The following is a 27,019-nucleotide window of genomic DNA, read 5'->3' on the forward strand; positions in this document are numbered from 1 at the left end:
TATGACATTGATAAGATACTCACAATAATAGATTACATAATCTGTGGATTAAAACAGTAACGTTTTTTACAGATATTTTTGCTAGTATTTTAAACAATACTTAGGGGTAATGATTGCTATGTAGCTTGGGGTATGGATCCTATCATGAAACTCAACAACTGCAAATGAAAACTCTGAATTATACCAGTCCCAAAGTGGTGCATTAAATGATATTATATAAAAGAAACTTAATTCAATGTTTCTAGTACAGAAAGTCATCTACAGGACATTGAGGGCCCTATTGAATGCAAGATAGTAGCTACATAGCTTCAGAAATTGCTTATTGATTGTTCACCACCTGATTGTTGACTACGAGTGACTGACAGGATGTGACCACAAAAATATCTTTAAAACTGTTACTCTTAAGTGAGCTATTCTACTTATTTGATTAAAATAACTGACATATTTAACAAGAGATGTGTTTGTCAGAAACACAATGCCCCCTATTGCGCCGCTTTGAAGCCATATATTTGACCTATTACCTTGAAGGATGACCTTGACCTTGATTTTTCACCACTCAAAATGTGCAGCACCATGAGATACACATGCATGCCAAATATCAAGTTGCTATCTTCAATAATGCAAAAGTCATTGCAACACTTTAACCAAGGTTAAAGTTTTGGGAAGGAAACACACACAATGACAGACACACAGACAGACAGACAGACAGGACAAAAACAATATACCCCCTCTTCTTCGATAAAGGGGGCATAAAAAGTTTTGATAAAACTTTAACGAAGGTTAAAGTCTAAGGAAAGAAAAATACAATATTTGACCTTTGACCTTGAAGGTTGACCTTGACCTTTCACCACTAAAAATGTGCAGCTGAACGAGAAGTAAGTAAAAGATTGAAAGGAGAAATGATTTTTTTTTTAAATTTGACCTTTGACCTTGAAGGATGACCATGACCTTTCACCACTTAAAATGTGCAGCTCCACGAGATACACATGCATGCCAAATATGAAGTTGCTGCGTTCAATATTAAAAAAGTTATGATAAAACTTAAACAAAGATTAAAGTTTTAGGGAAAAGAAATACAATGATATTTGACCTTGATAGATGACATTGACCTTGACTTTTCACCACTCAAAATGAGCAGCTACATGAGATACAAATGCATGATAAATATCAAGTTGGTAGGTTCAATATTGCAAAAGTTATCAAACTTTAACCAAGGGGGCCTAAAAAGTTGATGACTGAATATGGATAAAACAACAAAATGTCCTGTAAAATTTGTACAACTTGTACAGCTAGTAAATTTAAGCCATTCTATATGTGAAATATCTTTGTGATTTCACTTGCAAAGTATTTAATAACGAATCAACGTACAGCGTACCTGTTTCTTCACATTAATCCATTCTGCAGTGCTGCCAACTGGAGGTGTAGGGACCTTCCTTGGTGGTTGACCGATATGGTCAAGGCTGGCCACTGACCGCGCCACTTGGCTACTCACACCAAACACCAGGTGGTCCACAACCCTAGTTTGCCTGTTCTCGTGCTGGTGTCTGCTGGCATACTCTGGCATGAAATCCACATTCTGTTTCTGACTGGTGGCTTTATTCACAGTTTCTGGTGATAATAAAGATGGCCATTCTTCTTGAACATTGGTGTTCATGCTTGATTGATTACCAAAGTGGGGCTGCTGCGGTGGTTTGTTTTTAAATACTTGCCTTGGAGGTTTAGATGATGTGCGTAATGGTTTGGAATTCACATCTTCAAAATTTGATAAATCTGGCATGTCCGACAGTCTGATGAAATTTGTGACCTGTCCCTTCTTATCATCATCAGCAACACCTTTCTCGCTCCTGTCATCTTTCACTTTTTTGACTTCTCTAACCTTACTTATTGCAGCATTGTTGTTGCAGTCTTCTTGAGCATTTATCTCTACAGGTTTAATGATGGGCGCACTACTCAAGGCAAAATACTTGGTAATGCAAGGCTTGTTTTCTTGAGCAGATTCTTCATTTTGCTCAGCAGACAGAGAACTATCTACGTATTGACTCGCCAAGCTTCCAGAACTACAAACTTTACCACAGTTGTCATTGGGCATAGTCTTGCTCAGTCCAGGACGTCTCAAAGGCTTCAAGCTGTTGTCTGCATTGTTCTGTAGTTCAGCTATAACATTTTTGTGGGTAAATCGTTTCTCCGGGATAATACAAGTCTCACTCACTCCTATGGTACCTGTGTTTTGATCTTTATTTACTGTAGATGATCCAACCTCAACAGATGCATTTCCAATTTTCTTCTCATTACCTTTTTCTCTGGCAACCATGCCTAACCCAGGAGGAGCTTTAACAAAGTTAGCCCCTTCCTCCATGGTCCTTGGAGCAACAGCCCCTACCTCCATGGTCCTTGGAGCAACAGCCCCTTCCTCCATGGTCCTTGAAGCAACAGCCCCTTCCTCCATGGTCCTTTGAGCAACAGCTGTATAGGGTTGGTCTGTACTCTGTACATTTGAATTCTTATTGACTTGTGTTTCTATACTCTGTTCTGGTGGTTCAACACCACTGAACTGAGGTAGAGGTCCCTGCTGAGGCAATACAAAACCAGAATACATGCCTGCACCACTCTGCTGTAAATGCATCCCCAGTAAGTTTGTCTGGTTCATGGCAAGCTGCATCAGCATGTCTGGCCTGGCAGCCAACTCAGGATAGGCCTGAAGCAGCTGCTGACAAACTGAGTGGTACAGCATGGGATTTACATTAGGCACAACCGGTATCCCACATGGTAGATACGGACCAAAGGCTGAATTGCTTGGTATGACTTCACCAAAATTGCATTGACCTGAAACGTATGATGTCACTTCAGGAACAGTTGAACTGGCACCAGGAACATTGGAATCCGAAGCAAGGACATTGGTTTTAGACACTGTTTCATAGGAATCAGTATCAGTGGAAACAGGTGAGTGCATATCCACAACAGGAAGTGATGTATCAAAAGCAGTTGCTTGTATTTGGTCAGTCACAAGTGAAATGTTATTGTCAAGTGATTTTTCTGGTGAGACATATACTTCTGATGGTTCAATAGCTTGTTCATATTTGTGAGCAGTTTCTTTAGAATTGATACTATTTCTACAGATGTCAAGTGTGCTTCCAGATTTGTTTCCCCTTTCAGTTTTTGAAGCAACATTAACTTGTTCTAACGCAGGAGATATGTCATTAAACTCATCTTCGTCAATGTTGTCAATGACTTCCATATAATCACGGCTGCTCTTTGGGTTATAGTTTGAAATTGCATCAATCACATCATATTCAGCACCCATAGTTTTTGCCATATATTGCTCAATATTGTCTATGTTTTCTTCCAGTCTTACAAACTTTTCATTCAGATCATTTTCCTGTTTAACAGGGACAGACTCAGCCTCAGATGTCCCGTCACCAATGCCACATTCATTTAACACCACAGAACTCCATTTGCCATATATGTTATCACCATCTTGCCTTTGAACATCAGAATTTGCTCTTGTTTGTTCTTTTACTATCTTTTCATTTCGTTTCTGCTCAATGTTATCTTCAGAATTAACTTTCTCAAGACCAATGACTGTGTCTTCAAATGACCTGGTTTCCATTTTTCCTCTGCTCAATGTATCTTCCTCCTCTGATAAAAATCTTTGCTCATGATGTTCATTGGGCACCACATTGATGTCTCCATAAGCTACAGTATTGTCTTCATGATCTTGTTCTTGTTCAGACTCTCCTTCATGTATTGATTTTTCCAGCCCTGGTGTCCAGCTATTAATTCGATCTGTGATTCTTTCCCATCGAGAGTTTCTTTCTAGTGTTATCCGTTCTTGCTCATCAAAAAGAGCTATAACTTGCTTAAAAGCGTCAATGACCTCATTCAAGGTCATTTGGTCCGACTGTGAATCATCATGTTGAGATGAGGCTCCCTCTGGAGGAGTCTGGGCCATCTTTGACCCAGGCACAGATTGATGGTCAGCATCTGACAGGGCATCAGGCTGAAAAATGGAGAACAACACGGCAATTGATAAGTCGTCCAGCTTCTTAGTGATCGACTGCAGGCACCATCCTTTTTTGCAAAGAAAACGGGTATCTTTATGAAAGAAACGTCGAGTCTACACAAGAAAGAGACTCAATTATTTAGTTTTTGACCCCACTAGACCTTGACATAATCTTGGCCTAGATAAGTTTCAATAAGAATGGATATACAAGTCAGACAACAGAAGACATTAGGTGATCACAATAAATAAGCATGAGCATTACACCATTAGCACTTTGTACTAGGGCTGTAACGAATAAACTAGGTGACGAATACGATACGTATCACGAATACAGGGTGGCGAATACGAATATTTATTAGCGAATATGAATTTCAATGAACAAAAGTAATACTGACAACTTGACATGACATTATATAGTATGAAACTATGAGTATTTGTCAATTTGATTAATTGAGTATGATTGCATACTGAAAATATGAAAGATAACACTTTGAAATAACAAAACACTGACTAGAACTGCTTAAACTTTGAACACAGTTTTGAAACTTTTGAGATAACATGACTAGTACCAATAAAATCCTTGAGTAGAACAATTAAGAGTCAACAGTTGACACATTAGTGACAGTACCCATTTACATTTTTTAATGAGCATTTGCCAGATAGGTGATGTAGATGATATTTCAATGTCACCCATCTGACATATGCTCATTTGATATATTGAATAAAAGAAACAATAGAAAAAGTATTGAACAAGAAAAAGAAATTTCATCTGCTAATCCTTTGTGTGTATGTTTGAGCAGCAAATCACTCGTATTTACCTAAATAAACATTTAACAACCATCGAAAGATTTTTCAATTCAATGTCGTAAATATTCAACTGGTGCCCGCCATTTTTGTTGATAATCTCACTGTGTAACATAGTGGGTGGGGTAAACATGATGAAAAACGTTGGAATAAGAAGAACATTTAAATATAGGGGTTTATTGTATGAACCTTCATTTGTAAGGTAAGATAAGATGATTAAACTTCCATACTCGAAACCAGGTTGTTTGTATTCGTCAAATATTCGGTTGGGGAGGTGGCAAATATAGAATACGATTCTTTCTAAGCTGTATTCGAGTAATTCGAATGTATCCTTACAGCCCTACTATGTACATAGGTGAGCTAAATGAAAATGCCCAATAAACAAGAGCACAGCATAACGGTTGCCAACGCTTGGTTGCGAGTGCAGTTTTGAATAAATGAAAGCTTGTCAGATTTAAAAAAAAAAATTTAGAGGTCACAGTGACCTTGACCTTTGGCCTAGTGACCCCAAAATGGGTGTGATGTGTAGAACTCATCAAGGTGCGTCTACATATGAAGTTTCAAAGTTGTAATTGGAAGCACTTTGATTTTAGAGCCAATGTTCAAAAGGTTAAAAAAATGTAAAGGTTTTAGCACGACGCCGGAAGACGAGCTGGCTGACAGTACCTCGGGTTTTCTCTGAAAACAGCCAAGCCAAAAATGAAAACAATTCCTGTCATAACAGAAGTGGAATGAGAACATTCTGCATTTATTATCTTCCATTTCATTTTAAGATAATCAGATTACAATACCAAAACACAGACCTCATTTTGGTCATTGGTAAGCTTCAAAATCTCGTCTAGTGTGTCTGCCAACTCTTCCCGGGGCACCAATTGTCCAGACATGCCCTGCGTCTCAAAGGCTGAGGCAGAGGGAAAACTGTCGATGATTCCACCCAAATGCTGCTCTACGTCTAGAACATCACGAACGTCTTCATCATCAGAAGAGAGCGAGTCATGGCCCAATGCCTGGGCACCAACATTGATGTCTGGACCCTTGAGACAACCAGTTACATCTGGAGGTGCCTGTCATACAGTAAGAGAAAGTCATAGACCTTTACAAAATACAATTAGTTGGTCCTTTATTTAAGGCAAGTGACCAATTGCCAAAACAGCACAATACAAAACAACATAAACACATAAAATAAAGCTGGGGTCACCGCCTTGGAACAGTCAATGCAAAGCATTGGGGGTTTAAACCGGTTTTAGAGCGCTCAACCTCACCCTTGGCCCAGCAATATTCATGATACATTTAAGTGTAGATAAAATTTAACCTCATAGCATTGCAACTCAAATTAAACAATAATAAAAGGAAATTAAAATTTAATTACTCAATCGTAGGAAAGAGACCAGAGCAACAGAGTTACAACTTTTTGAGGAACGATGAAATGAAACTACGAACAAGTGTCAACTGCATTCCGTCTTTATAGAAAGATTTTAGAATATAGCATCACAAAGTTAATATTTCACATCATCATTTCGCAAATACAGGAAGAAGCAGCAATAATAGGTGTAAAAGTTCAATATTACATAGCTTGGTTGTTTATGTGACTGCTAAAATATAAATCAAACAAGAGCTTGTCACAGCAGTGCCAAATCCCCCCCGAAATGTGTTTGCTTGTATGACAACATTTGTTTTAGAGAGTAGAATAATATTTGTAAAAACAAATAAAGGGAGATAATTATTTATGCTCCGGACAAAAATTTACTTTGAAATTAAATAAAGGGATATATTTCAAACACTAAGGTAGATAGAGTTATGGTTCTGAGTCACTGCACTTCTCCTACTTGCCATCTGTTTAAGTTTCAGGTTTCAAATAAATCCATTCAGTAGATTTAGAGTTATGCTCCGGACAAAAATTTACTTTTAAATTATATAAAAGGGGAGATAATTAAAAAACTAAGGTAGATAGAGTTATGGTTCTTGGTCTTTTAGTTGCCATATATTTATATTTCAAGTTCCATGTTAATCCCTTTAGTAGATTTAGAGTTATGCTCCGGACAAAATTTACTTTTAAGTTTTATAAAAGGGGAGATAATTCAAAAACTAAGGTAGATAGAGTTATGGTTCTTAGTCACTGTCAGGTAAGTGTTGTTGTGATCATAAATAAAGAAGTTATGGAGATTTAAGCAAAATGTTCAATTATTTAAGTGTATAAGGGGCCATAATTATGTCAAAATGCTTGATATAGTGGTCTGTTCTTGTTTATAGGTTGGGGTGATGTTGGTAAACAAGTATGCAACATATAAAACCAATATGTCAAAGGATATAGGAAATATTTGGGGTAATACGCAAACTTTAACATAGATTTATCAATAATATGCATATTCTAAGTATAAAAGGGGCAATAATTATGACAAAATGTTTGATAGAGTTGTCTGCTCTTGTTTATAGGTTGGGGTGATGTTGGTAAACAAGTATGCAACATATAAAAGCAATATGTCAAGGGACAATGAAAATAAATGGGGTAGTACAAAAACTTTAACATTTGATGCATATTCTAAGTGGAAAAGGAGCCATAATCATGACAAAATGCTTGATAGAGTTGTCTGCTCTTGTTTATAGGTTGGGGTCATGTTGGTTAACAAGTATGCAAAATATGAAAGCAATATGTTGAGGGACAAAGAAAATATTTCGGGTAGTACGAAAACTTTAACATTTGCACGCTAACGCAGAAGCTTACGCCAACGCAGACGCTCACGCCGACACCGGGGTGAGTAGGATAGCTCCACTATATATATTTCATATATAATAGTCGAGCTAAAAACTAAGGTAGATAGAGTTGTGGTTCTTGGTCACTGCACTTCTCCTAGTTGCCATCTGTTTATATTCTAAGTTTAAAGTAAATCCATTGAATAGATTTGGAGTTATGCTCCCGGCAAAGTTTCAGACGGACGGACAGGACCAATTAAAGGGCCTTCAACTGACTTAAGGTGAAAATATAGGAATAAATATAGGAATTTTTGCATCAAAATAAAGGAGGTTTGTGCTTGTTTAGGGTTAAAATATAGAAATTTACGGTAAAAAGTAATGTTCTAGAGATATGTAAAGAACTTCTTACTTACTTGTTTTCTGTCAATAATCATTAAATTCATGTTTTATTTAACAAAACAGTCCCTTATCTTCACCACCAAGGCAGATATGCTGATGCAGCAACACACTGTGGTCATCAATGTGGACACCTGAATTTTGTTTATTAAAATAGTTAACAATCAACAAAACACAAAACATAAATAAACATAGTTTTACAACCTATAAACATTACATAGAGTGCAACATCACATTAATAATGAAATTTATTGAAACCGAAAACATGAATCACATACATGTAGTATCATATCATGGTATATAATATAAATTCTGTATTTTATGCACATTAAAGTTTCTATACACTCTTCCATCAAACATTTTTAGGACATGAAAAAAACACCAAAACATCCTATATGATAAAATTTACATACAGAATATAAGATTGTTCTGGCAGCTTCTGTATATAAAAATATTTGAAATTGAACATCAACATATTTTATTGAACAAAATTGCACTGTGTAATTAATACCAATCGTAAAACAATCTAATCTCATCGGTATCAGACACACAATGGTAGATGCATATCTTGACTAGAAATGGCGCGGCAGAGGCTGACGCGTATCCCCACGCCGCATGTTGTTAGTAAAATCTCTGACCTGGCCCCACTCGAACCCCCATTACTTTTGACCCAGGGGTCAGATCAAAATTCCAAATAATGCACTGTTACACATGTGCTCATAGCTACCATGTGTGTACATTTCAAGGTTCTAGTGCTTATGGTGTAAGAGATAGTGGCCACCACAGACGGACAGACGATTGAGATGACCACATAATCGTAGAAAGCGTGGGGATAAAAACAAGAATAAGATGCTATGGTAAACATGACAAAATGACAATTAAACATCTCTATAAAGTAAATTATTCTACAAGACTTCCAATGCCCTAAAATAATTTCCAATATTCAAAAGAATTGGAACCCTGTAGATATGCTAAATTCCATCTAAGATCAGGAAGAGCATTAAATATCCCCTAGCAGGGCATCCCTTGGGAAAGACCTGTTAAAACTATCTGCTAGGATTTGTTCTCACCTTCGAAATGATTGCATTTTTCTTCATCAAAGGTGTCCATATAGATATCACTATGGTGTACAACAGCACACCTGCAAGATGGTGATGCTTTGGAAGAGGAGGGACAGCTATTTAAACTGTAAATTAAAATATCTAAAAGCAGTATTACTTTTTAAAAGTATTTTTTTTAAGAGGAAATTTTCAGAACAAAAGGAAAAAAGTCAAAAATATAGGAAAATATAGGAAATATAGGTTTTGAAAAATATAGGAAAATTCTCCAAAATATAGGAAAATATAGGAATCAGTTGACGGCCTGCAATTACTAAACCCCCTTCAAATTTTTTTCGGCGGTGATAACAAGAAACGCCTGTCAGAGAGAAAATAAAATAAAAATTGAACACTATAAACCCAATGACCTATGCATGTAGATTAAAACAGTGAAAGGTTGTCGTATGAAGCAATATATAAGCGATGACGTCACAAAAATCAATGTAGCCAGGAACAGTGAAAGAGTATCGTATGACGTTATTGAGAAGCAAATACACGATGACGTGAACAAAATCCAGGGGCAGTACTGTGAAATAAAAATAAAAATATTTAAGGGGCGGTACTGTAAAATTGAATTACCAATAAAACCAGCTAAGGTGATTAAATATTTAAGAATAAAAACGTATACAATGGTAATTCCATTAATGATTCCAAATTTTAATAGAGGAAAGATATATCGAAAACCAACAAGCACGTGTTTTTAAGTACGTTAAATAACATCATATCCTTTTGATAACAAGAAGGCCAAGATGGCTCTAGTTTGCTCACCTGAGGAGTCGGTTCATTCAATCTTTAACAAATTCAAACTTGACCTAGATATTGTCAAGACAAACATCCTGGTCAAGTTTCATCATTATTTCATCTGGGAGTCATGATCAATGTACCTATGAAGTTTCATGATCCTAGGCGTAAGCATTCTTGAGTTATCATTCGGAAACCATTTTTCTTAGTTGAGTCACCGTGACCTTGACAGCCATTGTGTGAATACGTTTTTTGGCACTGTGACCTTGACCTTTGACCTAGTGACCTGATAATCAATAGGGGTCATCTGCGAGTCATGATCAAAATACCTAAGAAGTTTCATGAACCTAGGCATAAGCGTTCTTGAGTTATCATCCAGAAACCATTTTACTATTTCAGGTCACTGTGACCTTGACCTTTGACCTAGTGACCTGAAAATCAATAGGGGTCATCTTCGAGTCATGATCAATGTAACTATGAAGTTTCATGATCCTAGGCATAAGCGTTCTTGAGTTATCACCTGGAAACCATTTTACTATTTCTGGTCACTGTGACCTTGACCTTTGACCTAGTGACCTCAAAATCAAAATGGGTCATCTACAAGTCATGATCAATGTACCTATGAAGTTTCATGATCCTAGGCCTAAGCGTTCTTGAGGTATCATCCGGAAACCATTTTACTATTTTGGGTCATCATGACCTTGACCTTTGACCTAGTGACCTGAAAATCAATAGGGGTCATCTAAGAGTTATGATCAATGAACCTATGAAGTTTCATGATCCTAGGCCTAAGCGTTCTTGAGTTATCATCCGGAAACCATTTTACTATTTCAGGTCATCGTGACCTTGAGGTCATCTTAGAGTTATGATCAATGTACCTATGAAGTTTCATGATCCTAGGCCTAAGCGTTATTGAGTTATCATCCGGAAACCATTTTACTTTTTCAGGTCATCGTGACCTTGACCTTTGATCTAGTGACCTGAAAATCAATAGGGGTTATCTGCGAGTGATGATTGATGTATCTACGAAGTTTCATGATCCTAGGCATAAGCGTTCTTGAGTTATCATCCGGAAACCATTTAACTGCTTTGGGTCACAGTGACCTTGACCTTTGACCTAGTGACCTGAAAATCAATAGGGGTTATCTGTGACTCATGATCAATGTATCTATGAAGTTTCATGATAATAGGCATAAGTGTTCTTGAGTTATCATCCGGAAACCATGTTACTATTTTGGGTCATCGTGACCTTGACCTTTGACCTAGCGACCTGAAAATCAATAGGGGTCATCTGCGAGTCATGATCAATGTACCTATGAAGTTTCATGATCCTTGGCATAAGCGCTCTTGAGTTATCATACAGAAACCATCTGGTGGACGGACAGACCGACATGAGCAAAACAATATACCCCCTTTTCTTCGAAAGTGGGGGGGGGGGGGGGGGGCATAATGAGAAAACTTCCCACCTCCCAGCAGCCATGTTATTCAACTGACTGGGACCATTTTTTAACTCAACTCTCGTATCAAGGAAACAAATGTTCTGAGCAAATTTCATGAAAATTGGGCCCAAAATGAGACTTCTACCAATGTTTTGACTAACTTTCATGATGATTGGGAAAAAATTGTGACTTCTAGAGTGTTTACATGGTTTTTCTATAGCCAAATAGGGAAAACTGCCACTACATACATATAGAGAAAAATGCCCCGCCCACTGGCGGCAATGTTTTTTCACCGATCTGGACCATTTTCAAACTCGTCCGAGACATCAATTGAACCAATGTTTTGACCAACTTTCATGATGATTGGGCAAAAATTGTGACTTCTAGAGTGTTTACAAGGTTTCTCTATACATGTAGCTAAATAAGGAAAACTACCCCACCCACTGGTGGCCATGTTTTTCAACGGATCGGAACCACTTTTGAACTCAACCAAGATATCATTAAGACAAACATTTTGATAAAGTTTAATGAAGATTGGGCATGAAATGTGACTTCTATAGTGTTTACAAGGTTTTTCTTTTTTTTGACCTAGTGACCGAGTTTTTGACCCAGCACAACCCAGTTTCAAACTCGGCCGAGATTTCATTGGGACAAAGCTTCTGACCAAATTTCATGAAGATGGGACAAGAAATGTGGCCTCTAGAGTGTTTACGAGCAAATGTTAACAGACGGACGGACATACGGGGGACAAAGACTGGTCACAAAAGCTCACCTGAGCAATCAGGTGAGCTAAAATTAAGTTAATTAAATTGAAAAGTTTAATATAAACATTTTCTTTAAGATATTTAAATTTGAAAACACGCTTCAAAACATCTCTATAAAATGATGGGTGGGAAATTCCATTAATTAAATGCCATTTTAAAGAAACATTATATTTTGAAATTAAATCACCATACTTTGAAAGAAATTTAGCGAATTTACTTCTTAGGTTATGATACAAAAAAACTTGTTTTAGCAATTTCATGTTCTTACCAAGTTTCTTAAAGATTGGACTAAAAATGTGACTTTAAGAATGTTATCAAAGTTTCACTTAAGCAATACAAGAGCCATGTTAACATGGCCATCCCCGCCGAAATGTGTTTGCTTGTATGAGAACATTTGTTTTAGAGAGTAGAATAATATTTGTCATGTGTCATCTATTTATATTTCAAGGATCAATTAGTTATATAGGGCTGGAGTTATGTTGCAGATAATAAAATATATGGAAATGAAAGAAAGTGAGGTAATTAAAAAAGAAGACTATAAACAGTTACTGTTCTTGATCACTGTATTTTTCCTTAAACTTATCTATTCATTTTACACGAAATACTTCAGTGTTCAAAATAAAATATTTTTGTAAAGGGAGATATTAACAAGAGCTGTAACCATAGGATGACATATGCCCCCCAAAAACGCTTTTTCGAAATCAAAAAGCAGATTTCAAAACCTAAACGCGGACCCTAAGTTCAAGGTCAAAGGAGTCAAAATGTGTGTGCGTATGAAAAGGCCTTGTCCATGTACACATGCATACACATGCATACCAAATATGAAGGTTACATATGATGCTACATAGATATTATGAGCACTTTTCTAAACCTAAACGCAAAGTGTGACAGACTTTCAGACAGACCGACAGGCAGACGGAAATGCTATCACTATATGCCCACCCTCGGGGGCGTACAAATTGAAAGAATACACATACAGCTGTTTATTGGTGATAACTTGTATAACTTGCACCATATAAGGGTAAAAATGAGGTAAGTTCTATACACCCGAACCAACTTAGCGTAAGAAACAAGCATAATATTGGCAAACAACAATAATCATTCTTACTTTTAGTTACCTATTTAGGCACTGCACTTTGCCTTGTTGCAATCTAAAACAAGAGCACCGCATAACGGGTGCTAACGCTTGGCTGCGGGTGCAGTTTTGAATAAATAAAAGCCTTTTTTTTGGAGGTCACAGTGACCTTGACCTTTGTCCTAGTGACCCAAAAATGGGTGTGGCGTGTAGAACTCATCAAGGTGCATCTACATATGAAGTTTCAAAGTTGTAGGTGGTAGCACTTTGATTTTTGAGCAAAATGTCAAAGCTTAAGCACGACGCCGGCAAACAATGAACTGGCTATGACAATACCTAGGGTTTTCTCCGAAAACAGCTGAGCTAAAAAGACTTTTCTCCTTTAGGCGGGGGAAGGGGGGTGGGGTTATGTTTTAAGTTTCAAGTTCAATCCTGAAATAAATTTGGAGTTAAACTCTGGACAAGAATTTCATGTAAAATTATTATTATATACAGGGGTTGAAGAATCCACTCGACCGCTCGCATATGCGAGTGAAGCTGACGGTCGGGCGAGTAAAATTTGTTAATCACTTGACCGACCAGGCGTGTGCTGTTTTTCAAGTTGAGAAATATAAATTCAGTTCCAGAACTCCTTCCACATCAATACAAATTGCGAACAATTTTTCGAACGAACAAAAAATTCATTATGTACACAAAGAAACTGCACTTTCGTTTTGACAACGAAAAATGACGTCACAGGCACAGTAAAAATAATTCTCGAAATCGGCTGCGCTCTTTTCGTCGTTGTCAGTGCTCTTAGCTAATCGATTAAAAGTGAATAAAACTGTTAAATATATTGGTCATTCCGTGAATTTTAATGTTAATATCAATAAAACAATAATACATCACTGGTTAATTATAATACTTCTTATATTTAATTAAGAATAAACAGAAAAAAATAATTATTAATAAACAGAATAATTCCGAATTTCGTGATCAGAAGCCTTAGGCAAAATTTACCATATTGTAATCGTTTGTCAATCAAGCGTGTCTCTTAGTAAAAGTTCGTCGGAAATATTAAAATGGAAAAGGGTTCTATTTTAAAATATCTGCAAGGTGGTGGCGACAGGAAACAGAAAGAATTAGAAAGGTCGTCAAAACGAGAAGCAGAAAGAATTGAGAAAAGGAAAGAGGTGCTAAAAACGTAAGGAAAGCAAATATAATCCATCAGATAATTCTGATAATTTGTTTGCAGTTAAGTGTCACTATGTTAAGTAGGTTTAGAAGGTTCTGGTTGATCATAATTATAAATATAGATATCTATTTTTTTAATGCAGGGCGAGTAGATTAAAGTGAAGGGCAAGTGGATTGTCACGCCTACTCGCCCTGCAGGGCGAGTGGCTCTGGAAAAATTCTTCAACCCCTGATATAAAGAAAGTTTGAAGTAAATCCCTTCAGTAGATTTGCAGTTATGCTCCAAACACAAATTTACTTTTAATTGAACACAAATTTACTATTAGATTAAATAAAGGGTTTATGTTTTAAGTTTCAAGTGAATCCCTTACATAGAAAGGGTTTATGTTTTAAGTTTCAAGTGAATCCCTTATATAGAATTAGAGTTATGCTTTGGACAAACATTTACTTTGAAATTAAATAAACGGATATAATTAAAAAACTAAGGTAGATAGAGTTATGGTATTTGGTCCATGCACTCATCCTAGTTGTCATCTGTTTATATTTGAAGTTTAAAGTTAATCTCTTAAATAGATTTAGAGTTAATCCCTTTAGTAGATTTAGAGTTATGCTCCGGACAAAACGGATACAAATTTACTATAAAATAAAAAAAAGAGAGATAATTCAAAAACTACGCCGATGTTTCATGTTCACTGCACTTCTCCTAGTTGCCATCTGTTTATATTTCTAGTTTTAAGTAAATACCTTCAGTAGATTTAGAGTTATGCTCGGACAAAAAATTACTTTGAAATTAAATAAAGGGAGATAACTCAACTAAGTAGATAGAGCTGTAACGATTCACCCATCATTTGATTAGATTTCCATACCAGATGGTCCGATTCAAATATTTTGGATTCGATTCAAATTAAACTATTGACTGCTTATTTTGCAAACTATTTCATGTTTGGTTTGTCCAGGGCATGAATTAATATGTTTGGTATTTGTTATTAACTTATTATATTGTACATTTAAAGTGTTTAATTTTTTAAATAAAATTAAAAACCCAACATTGTTTTATAATAAACAAATTTATTGAACAAAACTTCCTGTTGAGTTATTCTTAAATAACATAAAATGCACAATCTATCACATGTGTTTCACAGAAAAAAAACAACAACAACAAGAGATGTGTTCGTCAGAAACACAATGCCCCCTATTGTGCCGCTTTGAATTGTTTTTGTTTTTTTACCTTTGACCTTGAAGGATGACCTTGACCTTCCACCACTCAAAATGTGCTGCTCCATGAGAACGCCCCTTTGATTTGATTTTTTTTTACCATTGACCTTGAAGGATAACCTTGACCTTGAAGGATGACCTTTAAATTTTAATTTTGACGGTGCATCTTTCAGCAGAGTTGAAGAAGCCATTTTACCGGCTGATGTAATGCTAAGCATGTTATTCATTCATTCATTGGATGCCATATTGGCTATTGACCAATCACAAGATATTACAAACGGCAAGAAAGTTTAGACGACGGATTTGGAAAGTAAGGTTTAAAATGCAGTTCAATCGGGATTGCAGTGAATCGAATCAAAATTGGCCGAATTGGTATCGAAATCGAATCGGCGGCTTGAACCGTTTTTTATGCATCGAACCGAATCGTTACAGCTCTAAAGGTAGATAGAGTTATGGTTCTTAGTCACTGCACTGCTCGTACTTGCCTTCTGTTTATATTTCATGTTTCATGTAAATCCCTTCAGTACATTTAGAGTTATGCTCCAGACAAAAATTTACTTTGAAATTATATAAAGGGAGATAATTCAAAACTAAGCGACATACAGTTATGGTTCTTTGTCACTGCACTTCTCCTAGTTGTCATCTGTTTATATTCTAAGTTTAAAGTAAATCCATTGAATAGATTTGGAGTAATGCTCTGGACAAAGTTTCGGAGACGGACAGAGACTATTACTACATTCCCTTCCAAGATTAATTTTGCGGGGATAATAAGGAAAACTGTCCAGCCCTCTGGTATTTTTTTAAAACTCAGATTTGATATCATTAGAACAAATGTTCTCACCAAGTTTAATGACTGAGCTAAAAATGTGGCTTTTCAATTTTCTAAATCAACTGAGATTTTTTTAGAACACATTTTCTGACCAAGTCTCATGAAGTTTCCATATTAGGAAAACTGCCCCACCCCGTGGTGACATGTTTTCAACAGACTGGAACACTGGCTGTATGGTCTGAATCTCAATTTATTTCTAACATGTCCACATGTCCATAATGGATTGCTGTTGTTTAAAGCATCACACAATTTTATGAACTCTTTAAAGCATCACACAATTTTATGAACTCTTTATTAAGGCAAATAATTATATAATTAATTCTGCAAGGTACAGAAAAATCTTTACCTTTTCTATGATTTCTAATGTCTCTGTACATAGTGGCTCTGCTTCTTCCAATTCCACACAATACCCATATATTTTATATAAGCGCTTCAATATGTTAGCCAACTGAAAACAAATGCAAGGTCTATATACATGTATAACAGAGCGTTTTTTTCTGTGAATTTCATAAACCCTTACATTTGCTGCATTAGAAGGCGTTGTTAGGATGTGAAGACATTACATAGGAAGTCATGCTCATGTTTATTCACATATTGACGCATATGTACTCTAAAATATAAACGACAAACTGAGCAAAGAATGCATCAAAGAAACACACACAAAACAGCAATCATAAAAGCTAACACAGACACATGAAAAATTAAAACAAGAAAATTTGTTGAATTGATATCCCTGCCAAATATCTAAATATCTAAGGTACATGTAAAGTCCTAAAAAGTTATATCATAGAAAAACAAATAAAGAGCTGCGCCATGAGCGCATGATACGCCCGTCGTTCGCCAATGAAGTAGTAAGGTAATAAATAACCCTTTGAATCATTTTTTTACTTCAGTTTATTTGTATTTGAATACATGGTTTATTTTATAAGTACATGAGCATGGAGCGCCGTCTCCTTGACATTCAACAAAGTCCCATAACTGTGGAACAACAATTCAGAATTCCGTCAAAAACGAAAGGGGATCAGGGTTTATCAATATTAAGATTGTGTTGAAATTTGAAAAAAATCCATCGAAGGATATTTGAGCTACGGTAGGACATTCAATGAAATAACGAAATTTTGACGAACAAAGTCCCATAACTCTGGAACGACAATTCAGAATTCCGTCAAAAACGAAAGGGGATCAGGGTTTATCAATATTAAGATTGTGTTGAAATTTGAAAAAAATCTATCGAAGGATATTTGAGCTACAGTAGGACATTCAATGAAATCACGAAATTTTGACGAACAAAGTCCCATAACTCTGGAACGACAGTTCAGAATTCCGTCAAAAACGAAAGGGGATCAGGGTTTATCAATATTAAGATTGTGTTGAAATTTGAAAAAAATCCATCGAAGGATATTTGAGCTACAGTAGGACATTCAATGAAATCACGAAATTTTGACGAACAAAGTCCCATAACTCTGGAACGACAATTCAGAATTCCGTCAAAAACGAAAGGGGATCAGGGTTTATCAATATTAAGATTGTGTTGAAATTTGAAAAAAATCCATCGAAGGATATTTGAGCTACAGTAGGACATTCAATGAAATCACGAAATTTTGACGAACAAAGTCCCATAACTCTGGAACGACAATTCAGAATTCCGTCAAAAACGAAAGGGGATCAGGGTTTATCAATATTAAGATTGTGTTGAAATTTGAAAAAAATCCATCGAAGGATATTTGAGCTACAGTAGGACATTCAATGAAATCACGAAATTTTGACGAACAAAGTCCCATAACTCTGGAACGACAATTCAGAATTCCGTCAAAAACGAAAGGGGATCAGGGTTTATCAATATTAAGATTGTGTTGAAATTTGAAAAAAATCCATCGAAGGATATTTGAGCTACAGTAGGACATTCAATGAAATCACGAAATTTTGACGAACAAAGTCCCATAACTCTGGAACGACAATTCAGAATTCCGTCAAAAACGAAAGGGGATCAGGGTTTATCAATATTAAGATTGTGTTAAAATTTGAAGAAAATCTGTCAAAGGATATTTGACGTAGCGTACGACATTAACAGACGGACAGACGGACGCGGGGTATACCATAATACGTCCCGTCATAGACGGGCGTATAAAAAGGTAAAAGTACATAAGAATTATTTTATTTAAACCCTATATTAAACAATGTTTTAATTTGAAATTTTACTTGATATCTTATAAAGATATCATTGGGTAAATTAATCCTCTGACCAAGTTTCATGAAGATTGGACAATAAATGTGACTTTTGTTAACAATTGTAGACTACAGTCCAACCTGCCCGAGCGACCGCCTGTTAAAAGCGACCAACAGTCAATAACGACCACACTGATTTCCTCCCGAACGATTTCACTATATATTGAACCTGCGAATAAAGCCCACCTGTGGACAAAGACCAACCACCCTTTTACATTCCCAAATCTCCATTTTGATAGCTTACAATGACCACTGCAATCATAAAAATCCACGATTTCGCAACTTTCAAAAAACAAAATGGCTGCCAGGACGCTGCGTAGTCACGTGATACACATCTTACCAGTGGACTCGTATGTCGCTAGGGAGATATTGGCAAGTGACAGTTTATTGCACTCAATAGCAGTTGTTTGTTTATTTAACATGCATTGCTAATTGGTAGTCGCCTGCTTCTTTCATGCATTTGACAGTTTGTCAAAAGTGTAAAAATTTGCCTTTGTATTTAAGTTACTCGCGATTAATGTACTTATTGCCGAAAATATCAAAGACAAATTTGGGGCTTTCATAAACTCATTAAGGAAATTAACGGTTTCATATCATTTAAGATGCCTTTTAAAGACAAACATTTTGATAGTCATTCTCTTCTTAAATTTCTCCGTAATAAGACGTTCATAGATTATAGAAAAGTAAATTGTCAGTTCAAGTTAACCATCATGGCTTCCAAGCGTAAGTTCTTGACGTTGGAAGAACGCGTTAAGGTCATTAGTTTGTTAGGTAAAGGACACAGTTGTAGACGAGTGGCTAGTGATCTTGGTGTAGGAAAAACTCAAATTCAGAGCATTTTAAAGGGTAAAAATGAGTTTTCAGTCTTATATAAAAATCAGATGTCATTTATTGTCCATTATTGTCAACTTTACTGGTTGTGTAGTAGTGATTCATGTATTTCATGTATAAATGTTTGCTATGTTATGTGTATTTTGTACTTTGTTCTTTGTAGTATTACATGTACATGTACATATACATGAATGTCAATAGTTATTTATACAGTTTATGATAAATTAAATAAATAATAAAAACATAAGGGAATAGAAATACAACATGTAATAAATATACAAATGTAAAACAAAACTGTGTTTTCAATCCTTTATTTCATTATACATGCATAAGTATTCAAACATTTAAACAATAGAGCACATACATAGATAAGGTACCTGTTAAAAAACTACTAGCATATTTTGCAAAGTTTCAATCGACCCTGCGAATAAAGACCACCTGTGAACAAAGACCACAACAACCAAATCCCTTGAGTGGTCTTTATTGATAGTGCTGCAACAATATACCGGTATATCGGTATATATCGCAATACGCATTCCGCATATTGTATTGCAATACGATTTTCATCATACCGGTACGAAAATTTTACAAAAAATCATTCACATTTGGTCCAGAAAAGCCATCCAAAATAATGATAACAAGGTAAACAAAACAAAGCAGTGTAAATATTTTTTTTCGTAAAATTAGCATTCTGAAAGTGTATTATAAGGAGTAGCGTTTCTACATCGGAGCATTCGTTCGATGCTTTTGAACAGATTATTGTTGAATTAATTTCGCACAGCTGTAAATGTTTCGTTCGATTCTGAATTGAGCATTAGTAAATTTGTAATCCGAATCTCGGAAATACGCTTCCAAATTTTAATGCTAATGCCACAATAAAAAATTCTAGCGTCAAATAAAAAGTGCGCGAAAATTATACAGACATGTAGAAGGTCGCATGGAAAGGATGGGTGTATTTTGTGTTGTATAAAAACGGGAACATCACGCCAGGTGAATTACGCGTGTTCAGTGGAAAAAACGCCCCTTTTGGACGTTATTTCATCACATCTTTAAAAAGTAAAGAATGCCAAAATGTATTTGATACTAAAGAAAATTTGCAATTGTTTGTGTTTCTTGTTATTCTTGAGCACATTTATAGTAAATATATACCAGGATTTGCTTTAAAACTGGAATATACGGGATTATCGGGTAATTGGCAACTTATAATTTTGGTACAAGTTAGCAATATATTGCGATATATTGCAATATGGGTTTTTGAACTGACAATATATTGCAATACGGTTTTTGGCGTATTGTTGCAGCACTATTTATTGACAGGTTGGACTGTATAGCCATAAAAGTAAAATTTCCTCCTGGTGGCCATGTTTTCACCAGCTGGAGCCATTTTCAAACTCATAAAGATATCATTGGGATAAATGTTCTGACCAAGTTTCATAATGATCAAAAAATAAATGTGGCCTCTAGAGTGACAACAATGTTTTACTAAAGCCATATAAGGAAAAATACCCCGCCCCCTGGCAATCATGTTTTCAAACAACCGGAACCATTTTCAAACTCATCAAAGATATCATTGAGACAAATGTTCTGACCAAGTTTCATGAAGATCGGACAATAAATATGGCCTCTATAGAGTGTAAACAAGGTTTTACTATAGCCCTGTAAGGAAAAATGCCCGGCCCCTTGTGGCCATGTTTTTCAAGCAACCGGAACCATTTTGGAACTCGTCCAAGATATCATTGGGACAAGTCTTCTGACCAAGTTTCATAATGATCAGAAAATAAATGTGGCCTCGAGAGTGACAACTAAAGCCATATATAGCCATAAAGAGAAATATGCCCCACCCCGTGGTGGCCATGTTTTTCAACCAACCAGAACCTTTTTCAAACTGGTCCAAAATATCATTGGGGCAAATCTTCTGACCAAGTTTCATGATGATAGAACAATAAATGTAGCCTCTTGAGAATTAACAAAGTTTTATTATAGCCATATAAGGAAAAATGTCCTGCCCCCTGGTGGCTATGTTTTTCAACCAAACAGAACCATTTTTGAACTCTTCCAAGATATTATTGGGACAAATGTTCTGACCAAGTTTCATGAAGATCAGACAATAAATGTGGACTCTAGAGTGTGAACAAGGTTTAACTATAGCCATATAAGAAAAAATGTCCGCCCCCCCTGGCGGCCATGTTTTCCAAGAAACTGGAACCATTTTCGAACTTGTCTAAGATATTATTGGGGCAAATCTTCTGACCAAGTTTCATAAAGATTGGACAATAAATGTGGCCTCTATATTGTAAACAAGGTTTTACTAAAGCTATATATTGCTATATAAGGAAAAATGCCCTGCCCCCTGGCGGCCATGTTTTTCAATCAAACGGAACCATTTTTGAACTCTATATCATTGGGACATTTCTTCTCACCAATTTTCATGATGATCAGACAATAAATGTGGCCTCTAGAGTGTTAACAAGGTATTACTATAGCCATATCAGGAAAAATGCCCCGCCCCCTGACGACCACGTTTTTCAACCAACCTGAATCATTTTCGAACTCGTCCAAGATATCGTTAGGAAGAATCTACCTACCAAGTTTTATGAAGATTGGACAATAAATGTGGCCTATAGAGTGTTGAAAAGGTTTTATTATAGCCATATAAGGAAAAACGTCCCGCCCCTTGGTGGCCTTGTTTTTACAGCAAACGTAACCATTTTCGAACTCGTCCAAGATATCATTGAGACCAATCTTCTCACAAAATTTCATGAAGATCATATAATAAATGTGGCCTCTAGAGTGTTTACAAGGCAAATGTTGACGCTGCACAACACACGAAGGACAAAATTATATATTAAAGTTTTATATTAGAGGTCACAGTGACCTTGACCTTTGTCCTATTGACCCAAAAATGGGTGCTATGTGTAGAACTCATCAATGTGCATCTACATATGAAGTTTCAAAGTTGTAGGTGGAAGCACTTTGATTTGAAAGCCAATGTTCATAAGGTTAACAAAATGTTAAGGTTTGGGACACAACGAGCTGGCTATGACAAAAACCTCGGGAGAAATCACTTATTGCCAACAGTTTCTCAGGAAACGTAATCTCAGGCCTTGTGTTCACAAAACATTTTTGCATTCGAAAATCGATTTTAACTGACATTGATTTTCATTTTTGTCTATCAACTACAATGGAAATCCATTTTCAATGACAAGCAAAATTGATTTTCGATTGAAAAAAAACAGAGGTTTTATAATAACTGCCATTAGTCTGGCCTAGGGCATTGTTTAACACATTGGTGGCCTCTTTATATTTGCCTTGATCTCTGAAATATTGTTGGCCTATTCAACAGTTTAAATCAAGAATTTTAATTTTAATTGTATACAGGCACATGTGATCTTATCAAAAGCTTGTTGCAGGTAAATGTTTTGATCCAACAATTAAACAATTTTGATCCCAGAACATAGATGCAAGCATTAAACTGTCTGAAAAGAAAACAAAAAGCATGTAAAAACAGACATTGAAATACAATTGTAGAAACAAAATTTAAAATTACATATAATGCCTCAATAACCCAGTTCAACATTGCAACAAACTTCTGACTCAGACTCCCATGTTTCTAACAACAACTTTCTTATCACTGTGACAATACTCACTCCACTCCTAACGCTGGGGCGTCTTAATGTTTTGAGTACATCATTCAACAGGTTACCCACTTCTTTGTTCTTGCTCTGGTCCCTAAGGAAATCATACAGATTAGTTACAACAAACAACAACAAGGGAAACAAGAGCTGTCATCATAGGATGACATATGCCCCCTATAAACGCTTTGATAGAAGTTATGAGCATTTTTCGAAACCTAAGCGTGGACCCTAAGTTCAAGGTCAAGGTCACAGGGGTAAAAAATGTTGTGCCTATGGAAAGGCCTTGTCCATATACACATGCATACCAAATATAAAGGTTATATCTCAAGGGACAAAGAAGTAATGAGCATTTTTTGAAACCTAAATGCAAAGTGTGACGGAAAGTCGGACAGATGGACGGACAGTCCGAACACTATATGCCCTCCTTCGGGGGCATAAAAATTGTCACAAAACCAGGTTTTCAATTTGAAAAAAAAAAATTCTGATAAAGGGAGACAATTCAAAATTTGCATTGTTACCCCCCTTGTGTAAGATTCAATCTATTTTTACTTGTGGCGACCTTGATCTCACTTTGAAAAAAAGTCTGATGAAGGGAGACCAACTCAAAATGTGCATTGTTACTGATTGTTCAAAGTTACCCCCCTTGTTTCAGTTTCTATTTTTAGTCGTGGCGACCTTGACCTTGGAGATATTGACATAATTCTTTCGCACTACACACCGTCCAAAGATAGTTAACAAATGAGTAAAATGATTTTAAAATCTCACAATGAATGACATAGTTATGGCCCGGACAAGCTCATTTATGGCCATTTTTGACCTTTGAACTCAAAGTGTGACCTTGACCTTGGAGATATAGACGTAACTCTTTCGCGCCACACACCGTCGAATGATGGTGAACAAATGTGCTAAATGATTTTAATATCTCAGGATGAACAACAAAGTTATGGCCCGGACAAGCTTGTTCTGCCAGCCAGCCTGCCCGCCCGCAAACATTCGCCAATCTAATTGCCAGTTTTTTTCCTTCGGAAAACCTGGTAAACAATAATAAAATATAAGAATTAACATATTCACTTAGGAAGACAAAACTGGAAATCTTCAATCTACATCATCATCATCATCATCATCATCATCATCATCATCATCATCAATATCATGCAGACAACCACATAACAATTGAGGGACCCATTTGAATTCATCTCAGACAAAAATTAGGTCAATGTCAGGGTAAGGTCAAATGGTGTGAGTATGCTGTGTGTGGAATAGAAGTATCCAAGTTTTTGAGTAAATAAAACTGATTTTCAGCAAACCGTCAATTTGGTTTAACCAACAATTTTGACCTACTGATTACAAATCCAAAGTAGGTCAATGTAAAGATGAGGTCACCTGACAAGTTGTTGTGTTGAGTGTTAGTAGGAAACCTCCATGCAAGTATCAAAGCTTTGTAACAATCAGTATCAATGGTACACGAAACGCGTCATTTAAGCTTAACCTAAAATGTGCACCTTCTGAATTAGTACACAAAATTAATTTCCAGGTAAAACTATGGGGATGTTGGTTTACTGATAAGTGGTTAAACAAGGATATCAGTAAAAATGATAGATGCTCCCCATTGATGCTTTGTCAATATATGGGTTAATTGTGTGGAAAAAAAGTGTGACCTTGAGAATACCTATTATTAGCCTCGGTGACCTTGACCCCAGTGACCTCAAACCTCATCAAAAGGTAGAGGTCCATGCAAGGTACCTACATGCCAAATATATAACAGATAGGTAAAATATTGAAGGTGCTATGAGAAACTGTAACAAACTGTAACAAAAGTGTAACAGAAAATCTATTATTAGCCTTGGTGACCTTGACCCCAGTGACCTCTAACCTCATCAAAAGGTAGAGGTCCATGCAAGGTACCTACATGCCAAATATGTAAGAGATCGGTAAAATATTGAAGGTGCTATGAGAAACTGTAACAAAAGTGTGATGGAAAATCTATTATAAGCCTGGGTGACCTTGACCCCAGTGACCTCAAACCTCATCAAAAGGTAGAGGTCCATGCAAGGTATGATTTTCTGTTAAACGTTTGTTACAGTTTCCAGGGTTCGCCAAAACTTGAAAAATCTGTCAGTCTTAGCTTTCAGTGTAAGCGTTCTAAACATAGATGGTGACGTCACTGCGTTATTGTTATTAAGACCGGTGTGTAACGCGCAGTTGTTGATACGCCTTTATTCATTTATAATTTATCATTTTTGCTGCTGGGACAAGTGGACGAATTTGCTGGGCGTTTTGACATGGCGAACGCAATTCAAATTCACTTATTATTTTATATGTTTACTGGGGATTTAGAACAAGACAATAATAAACCTAGTGAGGATGACGTTTTTATATGCTTACTTTTTTACTCAACTTCTTTGTGGGTTAAACGTGCGAACATAAACTGCTTTTAATTTTTTACTCAGCGATGTTGGACTTCAGATGAGTGAACAACTATCCTTTGCCCTTACGCAGCGGGAAATAATGACGTAGTAGATTAAAGTTAATTAACAACCACATTAAACACGGAGTGTATATTCAAGAGTCCGTGTATTAAACAATGCCGCCCTTTCGGTTTGACTTCGAAAGTTTGACAATCGATATGATAACAGGACCCCTGTTAATTGATCGATTTTGACACGTAGCGTAGTCTGCCTTTTCGGGTAGGCATTGTCATGGAGACGCTGCAGATATACACAGATTCGAGGTGCAGTTAAGCCTAAGATAAGGTACATGCATATATGGATTTTGTAAATTCCGGGACATTTGACAGATTTCCGGGACAGCGGGACAAGTTCTTCATTTCAGGGACTGTCCCGGACAATCCGGGACGTATGGCATGTATGCCCATGAGGGCCTGAATCGCTCTACTACTATAAACACTGTGCAAGTTTGGAAAGAATAAGATGGAAACTGTGTCCTTAATCGTGCAAACAAGGAGAATTTTCTCAAATTCAAGGGGAGATTATTGTGTACTTATTTCTCCGATACAGCTCATATTCAATAGGGTTCAAGTCCCCATTGATATAAAGATACTGTGCAAATTTGGAAATAATTGGATGAAAACTGTGGAATTAATTGCATAAACAAGCGGGATTTCAAAATTTTCTCATATTCAAGGGGAAGTCATTCTGGACTTATTGCTTCGATATTGCTCTTTTTAAAAAAAGGTTTGAGTCCTCATTGATACAAAGACACTGTGCAAGTTTGCCAAGAATTGGATGAAAATTTTGGACTTTATCACTTAAAAAAATGAATTTTCATTTTTTTCTCAAATTCAAGGGGAGATAATTCTTGACTTTTAACTCCGATATTGCTCATTTTCAATATGGGTTGACTCATCATTCAGATAAAGACACTGTGCAAGTTGGGAAATGATTGGATGAAAACTGTGGACTTTATTGCGTAAACAAGCCTTATTTCACAATTTTCTCAAATTCAAGGGGAGATAATTCTGGACTTTTTACTCTGATGTAACCCATTTTCAATAGGGTTCGAGTCCTCATTAATATAAAGACACTGAACAAGTTTGAAAAGAATCGGATGAAAACTGTGGACTTAATCTCGTAGACAAGAAAAAGTCTAACACATGCACAGACGGACGGACGACGGAAACCACGCCATGACATAAGCTCTTCAGGCCTTCGACCAGAAGAGCTAAAAACTAGAGTTTTTCATCAAACAAGCGATGAAAATCTCCATACAATATATGTTATAATATGTATGAAGTTTTTTAAATCATGCTATAAAATTCTTATCCAAAAAAATCACACATGCGCATACAGAACAATATAGGCAAGTTAGAATGGTGTACATGGAAATGTAAATACTTTTTTGTGAGCACTTAATCCCCCAGGTTTTTCACTATATATAGACATTCAGTCATAAGCGTGTGTTGCTTTAAATAAAGCCAAGAAAACACATAAGGCAAACAATAATTTCTAACAAAACAACAAATAACTAGAACTAAAACAAGAGCACCACCTTGCGGGTGCAGACCGCTCATCTATTTTTCTTTTTAAAGGTGAAGGGACTCTCAATTTCAATCACAAAGGAGGGAGGGGTGGAATGAAGAGGGG

At 36.2% G+C, this 27,019-nt stretch overlaps 1 protein-coding gene across 3 annotated transcripts in view; it reads right to left on the minus strand.

Annotated features, from left to right (window-relative positions):
• LOC127842209 (uncharacterized) overlaps positions 1 to 27,019 on the minus strand; it is an 80,238-nt gene that overhangs the window by 26,644 nt on the left and 26,575 nt on the right. For all 3 annotated transcript variants that reach the window (XM_052371590.1, XM_052371601.1, XM_052371579.1), the window contains exons 11-14: positions 22,929 to 23,010; positions 16,571 to 16,672; positions 5,608 to 5,868; positions 1,376 to 3,997 (exon numbers count right to left, since the gene is read on the minus strand). In XM_052371590.1, the coding sequence (XP_052227550.1) occupies positions 1,376 to 3,997; positions 5,608 to 5,868; positions 16,571 to 16,672; positions 22,929 to 23,010 (3,067 nt within the window). The remainder of the gene's footprint in view (positions 1 to 1,375; positions 3,998 to 5,607; positions 5,869 to 16,570; positions 16,673 to 22,928; positions 23,011 to 27,019) is intronic.

The sequence above is a fragment of the Dreissena polymorpha genome, chromosome 1 (genome assembly GCF_020536995.1).
Source record: "Dreissena polymorpha isolate Duluth1 chromosome 1, UMN_Dpol_1.0, whole genome shotgun sequence".
Taxonomy (NCBI): Eukaryota; Metazoa; Mollusca; class Bivalvia; order Myida; family Dreissenidae; genus Dreissena; species Dreissena polymorpha.